General features: G+C 41.0%; 1 protein-coding gene across 1 annotated transcript; it reads left to right on the forward strand.

The window, feature by feature from the left end:
* Window positions 1-430: 430 nt before the first annotated feature.
* Window positions 431-832, forward strand: LOC103005312 (60S ribosomal protein L30-like). Its single transcript, XM_057541954.1, is given in 2 exon segments — window positions 431-610; window positions 612-832. Coding segments are annotated over 2 exon segments (375 nt in total). The 3' UTR covers window positions 807-832.
* The last annotated feature ends 8242 nt before the right edge of the window (window positions 833-9074 follow it).

A 9074-nucleotide genomic window follows, 5' to 3' on the forward strand; every position in this document is an offset into this window, starting at 1 on the left:
GTTGAACATTCTCTGAGCTCAATTCTCTCATATGAAAGAGGAATGTTATTGCACACGGTTGAATTAATAATGTAAATGAGGGACTTCCCCGGTGGTCCAGTGGTAAAGAATCCGCCTTCCAAGGCAGGAGACGCAGGTTCGATCCCTGGTCGGGGAACTAAGGTCCCAGAGGCTGCAGGGCAACTAAGCCCGGGTGACACAACCACTGAGCTCGGGCACCTCAACTTAGAGAGCCCACAGTGCCACAAACTACAGAACCCACGCACTCTGGAACACACGCGCCACAACTAGAGAGAAGCCGGTGCGCTGCGGCAGATCTGCGTGCCTCAACGAAGATCCGGCAAGCCTCAGCTAAGAACCAACACAGCCAAAAATAAATTAAATAAATAAATAAATAAATAACAAATCTTCAAAAAAAAAAGTAATGTAAATGAGAGCTTTCTTGCTCCCCAGCCGTCTTGGCAGCTGCTCGAAAAAGTCACTGGAGTTGATCAACTCTAGGCTCCAACTCGTTATGAAAAGTGGAAAGTACACGCTGGGGTACAAGCAGACTCTGAAAATGATCAGACAAGGCAAAGCGAAACTGGTCAGCCTCGCCAACGACTGCCCAGCCTTGAGCCTTGAGGAAATCTGAAATAGAGTATTATGCCATGTTGGCCAAAACTGGTGTCCATCACCACACTGGCAATAATATTGAATTGGGCACAGTGTGTGGAAAATACCACAGAGTATGCACACTGGCTATCATTGATCCAGGTGATTCTGTTATCATTAGAAGCATGCCAGAACAGACTGGTGAAAAGTAAATCATGCACAATCTTTCTTTAATAAAACTTGCCAAAGCTTGTTTTTTTAAAAAAAGAATAATAATAATAATGCAAATGAGAGAAGCATTTTCTGGACCTTAAGGACCTGTGCAAACATCAGATGTTACCATCATCATCATCAACATCATCACCATCATCATCTTCATCATTGCTATTATCTCCATCACTACCTTGTTCGCAAAGTTACTTAAGAAGGGTGATGTGATGGAAGGAATCCTGGTAGATATTACTAGTGCTCCCCAACATCAGTTCCCCTCTACCTCCTGAGCACTTGGAAGAATAGACTTTTCAGTTGCCTTTGCAATTGATGGAGCCCCGTGACTCTCTCTGATCAATGGAGTGGGTGGAAGGGGCCAATGTATTTAATAACTGGTGCCTGACACTTTCTCCTTCTTTTTCTTGGTAAAGTGACTCAAGAGGCCTTGTGTTCCAGATAGACAAAGCTTCTATCAGCTGGATCCCTAAGTTGTTGTGTGGAGCAGAACTTCTTGCCAACTCTGTGGGACTTGTAGTGTGAATAAGGAATTAATTTTTTTTTTTTATTTTTTATTTTTTATTTTTGGCTGTGCTGGGTCTTTGGTTCGTGCGAGGGCTTTCTCCAGCTGCGGCAAGCGGGGGCCACTCCCCATCGCGGTGCGGGGAACGCTCTTCATCGCGGTGCGCGGGCCTCTCACCATCGCGGCCCCTCCCGCTGCGGGGCACAGGCTCCAGACGCGCAGGCTCAGCAGCTGTGGCTCACGGGCCCAGCCGCTCCGCGGCATGTGGGATCCTCCCAGACCAGGGCTCGAACCCGCGTCTCCCGCACTAGCAGGCAGACTCTCAACCACTGCGCCACCAGGGAAGCCCAGGAATTAATTTTTGTTGTATTGAGTCACTGAGATTTAGGATTGGTTGTTGCTGTAGCATAACAGCCTAATACACTGATACACTGTGACAGACCAACAGATAAAGAAATCCTGGATGTAGCTGTGGCCTAACTACCTGTATGTCCTTGAGTGAGTGGACTAAAGTATACCAGCTCTAAGGTCCCTTCAGCTCTGAAAACTCTGACATTTCAACACCGCAAAGCAATCCCATGCCAATGACAGAGAAATGTTACCTATCATTTAAGGAATAAAATGAAATTTCAGCTTATAGAAAATCATCTCAGAGAATGAATCAAGCTAGAACAACTTGTAGAATTGAGACAATATTTTTTAAACTGTTTTATACACACACCGGCCTTTTAAAGAGAGTGTGTTAAAATAGTTGCATTAAGGAGAATAAGTGACTCGTGGTCATTATTATGAACCTTAGTTATTTTACAGTGATGGCCTCAGGGCCAGTGATGAGTATAAGTCTCTTTGTTACTCACAGTGGCCTAAGCCTCCCATGTGATCTGAATTTTTGTTATGAATTTTTTACAGTCTTTTTTGTGCCAGCCGTTACCTTTCATTGCTGTCAATGTCCTGATCATTTTCAGCAGCTCGTCCCCCAGCTTTTATTGGCTGTAGAGGTAGAAAGCAGATATCAGACTGTTAGAATTGGACATGATGGTTAGGATATATAGGGTCTGAGTAAGAGGTTAAGAAGCTTTCCTAGGAGTAAAGCAAATAGGTCCTCAGCATGAACTTTGTAGCTTCTAAGGATACACATCTTTTTGCTTCATTTCTTATTCTCACTAATATTGCACAAAGGTGAATTTTCCCAGTAACTGGGGTCTGGTAGACAGTGTGCTAATGTATTTGATTCTCTACAGCAGCCCTAGCAACATAGATTCATAATTAAGTTGCCGATATGGGCCTGACAGCTTTAGAGAGAATTCTCAGGCCATTTGCCAAAACTAACATCATGGGAAGAACTAAATAATTTGTTCCTCATGACAATTTGGTGAAGCAATATAGCATAACAATTAAGTGTGTAGGCTCTGGAGTGTGACCGTCAGTGTTCAGAGCCCAAGTGCACAGAGCTTACCCTTGCAAGCTCTGTGAACTTGGGCAAGTAAATCCACCTCTTGGTGTCTCCATTTCTCCTTTTTAAATTGCGAGTAATCAACTAAATGAGTAGTGTGTTGAGTGCTTAGAAGAGTTCCTGGCATTGTCAGCACTCAGTAAATGTTAGACTTGTAATAATTATTTTTCTCGGTCCTTTTAGTATACTTACTGTATTGGTCAGGGCTCTCCAGAGAAACAGAAACAATGGGATATAAGTGATATAGAGAAAGATTTATTATGAAGGATTGGCTCATGTGACTATGGAAGCTGAGAAGTCCCACCATCTACTGTAGATTGAGGAGGACCAAACTGGAGGACCAAGAAGGCTGGTGATATAGTTCTGTACCAAACCTGGAGGCCCGAGAACTGGGAGCCAATGGAGTTAAGTGCCAGTCTAAGTCCGGGGGCCTGAGAGCCAAGAGCGTCCATGTCTGAGGACGAGAGAAGATAGATGTCCAAGCCCAAGCAGAGAGCAAATTCACCCTTCCTCCACCTTTTTGTTCTATACAGTTCCTCAACAGATTGGATAATGCCTGCCCACCTTGGTGAGGGGGGATCTTTACTCAGTCTACCCATTCAAATGCTAATCTCTTCTGGAGGCACCCTCACGGACACACCCAGAAATAATGTTTTACCAGCTCTCTGGGCATCCCTTAGCCCAGTCAAGTTGATATAAAATTAACCATCACATTTACAATTATCAGCATAAGTGCTACAAAGAATGTAACGGTATCCTCTGATTAATTTGTTAATTTTTCATTGGTCACTCTGTTAGGGTTCTCCAGAGAAATAGAACCAATAGGATGATTGTATATAATATAGTATATAGATAGATTTATTTTAGGAAATTGACTCACATGATTATGGAGACTGGCAAATCCAAAATCTGCAGGGTGGACCAACAGGCTATAGACCCAGAGGAGAGCTGATGCTACTGTTCTAATTTGAAGATCATCAGGCTGAAGACTCAAGAAAGAGCCAATGTCCAAGTTCAAGCCCGAAGATCATCTGCTGCAGAATTCCCTCTTGTTCAGGTAGAGGACAGTCTTTTGTTCTAGTTGGGCCTTCAACTGATTGGGTGAGGCCCACCCACATTTCAGAGGATAATAGGCTTTATGCAGAATCCACTGATTTAAATGTTAATCTCATCCAACCCCCCCCCCCCACAGAAATATCTGGAATAATCTCTGACCACAGATCTGGGCACCATGGCCCAGCCAAATTGACACATAAAACTAACAATCACAGACACATATCATGTCTCCTTACTGGGCCAGTCTCTTCAATTGGTGGCTTGAATCTAGCCCTAGAATTTCCTGATGGGAAGTTCTCATTTGCAATCCTCTCCCCCTCCTCACTTATACATTGAAGAAAGAAGGGGTTTCCTTTTTCGTGAAGGAGGCAGCAAAACATGAAGATCTCTCTAGCCTGAAATATCTTGTTTCTCCCTTGGCTGCACATGAATTCCTGCAACCATCAGGCACTGGCATCTTGGATTAATCTCTCAGCCTACCCTTTAGAAAGCAGCCAACAGGATTTGCCTGCCTAGTTCTCTAAGTGTCAACTACTAGGTACACAACTCTTTAGGAATGGCCTTTTTAAAGAACTTATTCAGTTAGTCATTGATTCACTTGATAAATACTTGATGAACACCTACTATGTGGATGGCATGGGTTGTCCTGGGGATACAAGGATGAATAAGACACAGATTTTATACATCAAAATCAGTCATATTAAGGAAGTTTTTATGATTTCTCTGGCTTCCCAAAAAACTGACCTAATTTGGTCACATGCAATTCTTAGGTTTCTTTAGATAAATGTCGTATCCTTTAAAGAAGTTTGATGAAGGTCAAGGTTAGCTATTTCCCCACAACCTTGCTCTCAGCTTATAATGAAAGCAAGTCTCAGACATTTATTTAAAAAACATTCAAAAACAAAAGCAAAAACAAACAAACAAGAGAGAAATTAAAAAACACTCATTAGCAAGCAGGGCCCAAACAGTTTATGCAGCCTGTTCAGAGAGGTCCACAAAGTCCCACCTTTCTGTTCTTTCAGGTGTTCTGACTACTGCCAGGTGTGGATGGTTCCCTTGAAGCAGATGTGATAACTTTCCAGAAGCAAGCTCCTAGGCCCTTTCAGTGGGCATCGGGCAACTATACAGCAAAGGCTGGACAGAAGGCAAGGGGTCAAGCCCCATCCCTCAGGGTTTAAGTTACAGCCTTCCTGAGGTTCTTGCATACTGTTCCTGCAAGGGTGGGAGGATTTATGAACTATGTTAGCTGACTTACATAGCTTGAAGATCTTTAAATTCACCAGTTCAAGCCTGCTTCTAACATCTACCGTGATAGTCAATAGACCACTACATTCAATAAAAACCCACTGCTACGTGCCATGTATTAACGGGCACAGTGTGGCTTTTTGGTTTAGAACAGTTAACAGCAGAGCCTGAAGTAGTCCCTTCTGTCGTGTGGGCGTCCTGATAAGCCACGGTGGGTGGACCATCCCTGGATTGTGTGCCCCTGATCAGCACCTTGGTTACATGCTTGGTTATAGCATAACCCATGTCACATGTACATAATACCTCTCAGTGTACACTAAAGTATTTCCAGGTAAATAAACATATATTGTAACAGTAACAACCTGGGTTTCATGTTACTGTATTCTCCTATGCCCCTGTTCTCTGCTAGTTCTCAAAATAGCTAAATTTGTATTTTTTTCCTACCACTTTTCCAAGATAGGGTTTGAAGCTGAAGGACAACGACGGATGCCTAAAACTGCAGTTACAGGATGTTAATGAGCTGGGCTGACTGCCCAGGCAAAGGCTGACTTGCAGGTTTGTTGTGGGGAAAGCCTTGCCTCTGAGTCTAGCCCTCGTGAAGGCAGGTCTAAATCCTGTATTTTATCAGTTCGTTAGGTCAGGCTATAGATGAATACTCACACTAACCAAAGTCACATTTTTGCTGTTTACACCAATTCTTTCTTGGAAATCTATGTACCTGTGAGTCTGGATTAGTTATTGGCAAGCTGCCTTGTGACACTGGAGAAAGAACAGAGAACTAGATGGTACTATACAGGTACTTCATCCAAGTTATGGAAAAGCCTGATGAGTGTTCCACATCTCATGAGACTAGATCCCTCTATGATGTGATGAAATGGAGCGCCCTGAACAGATTTCTGTTTGATAAATTCTTACTATACCTCCTTTCACTGATTCTAAGATTCACATTTTTAACACCTTTGGATAGATTACATGAAATACGGTAAATGCCTTTTTATTACTCTCCATTCAGACTTCTACCTTTCCTGAACCACCTCACTATATATTACAGTGGACATGTTACAGATGTCCTATCTCCCAGGCATGAAGATCCACTGTGGTCACATGACCAGACTTGGAGATTTCCCAAATTCCCTTCAGCCCCAGGTTCATAAATCTTCTCTCAAATGGACTCACTTCTTTTTCTTATTTATTTATTTCTTTAATTAATTAATTTTTGACTGCATTGGGTCTTCATTGCAGTGCGCGGGCTTCTCATTGCGGTGGCTTCTCTTGCTGAGGAGCATGGGCTCTAGGCGCCCGGGCTTCAGTAGTTGTGGCGCGTGGGCTCAGTAGTTGTGGTGCAAGGGCTTAGTTGCTCTGTGGCATGTGGGATCTTCCCAGAGCAGGGCTTGAACCCGTGTCCCCTGCACTGGCAGGCAGATTCTTAACCACTGAGCCACCAGGGAAGCCCCTGGACTCACTTTTTGTTTTTGTTTTTTTTTTTGCCCACGCCATCTGGCTTGGGGGAATCTTAGTTCCCCGACCAGGGATGGAACCCGTGCCCCCTGCAGTGGAAGCAGGGAGTCCTAACCACTGGACCGCCAGGGAATCCCCATCTCAGATAGACTCACTTCTGCAGATGGCTAAACTCTACCATTTTTTTTACATTTTTACTGATTTCCCTTCTAAACTTAGCTTTAAATAGAGGATACCCTTTACTACAGCAATCAAGGGCATTTGGCAGTTAAGATCTAAGTTCCATATCAAAGTTACTCCTGTCCAAACTCCCTATCATGCTTCTCATTTGGTTTTCAGCTTTAGCCAGACAACAAACACTTACTGATGGATTTTTATAAGAGTGGACATGTTATCTCATGGCAGCAAAATTTAAGACATTAAAATGATCTAGTCTCAGGAGTTTTTCCATGAAGGATTTAGTAGCATAATATTGTCCTGGCTAAGGGCCTTGCTATTTCCTGTTACAACTCTTTATTTAAGAACTTTGGTTCTGGATGAAGCACGACATAAAACAAGTTTACATAACAGAGCCTGTACCACATAATCTTAGATTACAGCTGATGATAAAAGAAAAATAAGCACTTTACGCAGGATGACGCTCTAGAAAGAATTTAAATTACAAACCTTCACTGAAACCCTCTTGGCTTTTACTTTTACTAGACTCTAGAACTGATAATATCCAATTGCAATATATAAATTACTATGTTTAGAGCCAGCACTTGACTCAATCAAATCCTCATGCTATTTCATCTGAGATGTTTACATTTTTAATAATTGGTAGGTGATATTTTCATATAAGGACACATTAAATTTATACATGTTTCAGAGAAGCACTTGAAAATTTAAAATTGGGGCCTTAGTCCTATTAATTTAGCAAGTAAAAATTATTTTCGCTTATGAAATATTCAACTTTTTTAAAATGGAAAACTTTAAATAGTACATTCCTCGGCTGTGGTTTAGAAGGAAGGAACACACTCTTTGAAGGCCTGGTTAGCATTCGACTTGCAGTGTGTTTTATGTGCTGCCTGCTTTTCTTGCTTTATGGATTATTTCCAACCACCCAGAGACAGGTTGATTATCTAGTTTATACTGGTGAGAAAAGAGAGGCTCAGAGATGTTAAAACAAAAACAAAAACAAAAACCTTGCCCAATGTACTAAAACAAGTTTCAGCGCTACCATTTCTTTTTAATGTTTAATCCAGAGCTCACAAGCTTTCCATTAACAACCATCAATGAACTCAACATGTGATACAAAAGGCCTGCATTTAGTATAATAAATTCTCTGACAGTGACAGTATTGGAGGCGGGAATATGATCTGAAATGAACAATTTCATAAGGCAGAACACCTGAGAGATAAATGTAGATAACTGATAAGAAGTGTTATGTAGTTCATAGTTTCAAAAAACAATCATCATCATAACTTGGTCTCCTAGACACTGAAATCTGAAGCTCCTTGATATGCTATATAGCATGGGCAAACAAAGAGGTTTTGTTCAGTACATGTTTTTGTGGGATGGTGTAACTATGCAATCCCTATAGGTCAACAAACACTGCACAGAGCTGACCAATGACTCATGAAATCTACTGCGAGATCTCCCTCCTCAGTTTCAAAATATTCATTTAGCATTGCATTAGTGAAACAGCCAACAGCTTGTCAGTCTTTTCACTATCTTGGCCTGGTTAAAAATGGATCAGGCATTTTAACTTGGAATTTTACTCATTTAAAAAATTTCATATGCATTGTGGTAAAATAAAAATTCACTTAAGACAATTTAATTTATACATATATTACACTTACATATGCATATATTTTTAAAATACTCTTTTCATTATAGAGTAAAATTTTCCTACGTAGACTTAGAAGTTAGATTTTGAAAATAAAAACCACCATAGAGTAAAAGTAGGTCTTTTTCTCCTTTCTTCAACTTCCCGAAGGAAAAATGAATCTTCACGGAAGACTGTGTTGACACTGGTTATGAATTTTGTTTGGCATTTGGGACTTTTCATCTTTGTCTTTAAATATAAGAGTAGTGATAATGCTACAGTGATTTATTCTTTGTATTTTGAGCATCCAATACCAAACTAACTTTTTACATAATTATTATGAGAGAGAAGAAAATATTTTGTTTTCCTGTAGACAACAGATTGAAATGCTTAGTTCTAAATTGAAATTACTTAGTTCTAAAACCAGGCAATGACATATTGATGATATCAAAATAGATGTTTGCTATCATTGTCAATGAGTGGTACATAATTTAAAATAAAGGATTAGCAACAGTTTCACTATAAGGAACTTATTATTGTAGAAGCAGTAAAAATGAATTCCACACAACACGGTATAGCTTAAAACGATGCGTTAGTTCTGACCTTTTATATTAAATAGGAATGTAAACCTGATTAATCTCTGCAAAAAAATTTTTTGTCCACGAACACTTACGTTTGTGGCCAACTGGCAGGTATAGGCAATTCATCAGGCTGCCTGCTTCCCTCTTATT

This window comes from Balaenoptera acutorostrata, chromosome 3 (assembly GCF_949987535.1).
Source record: "Balaenoptera acutorostrata chromosome 3, mBalAcu1.1, whole genome shotgun sequence".
Lineage (NCBI taxonomy): Eukaryota > Metazoa > Chordata > Mammalia > Artiodactyla > Balaenopteridae > Balaenoptera > Balaenoptera acutorostrata.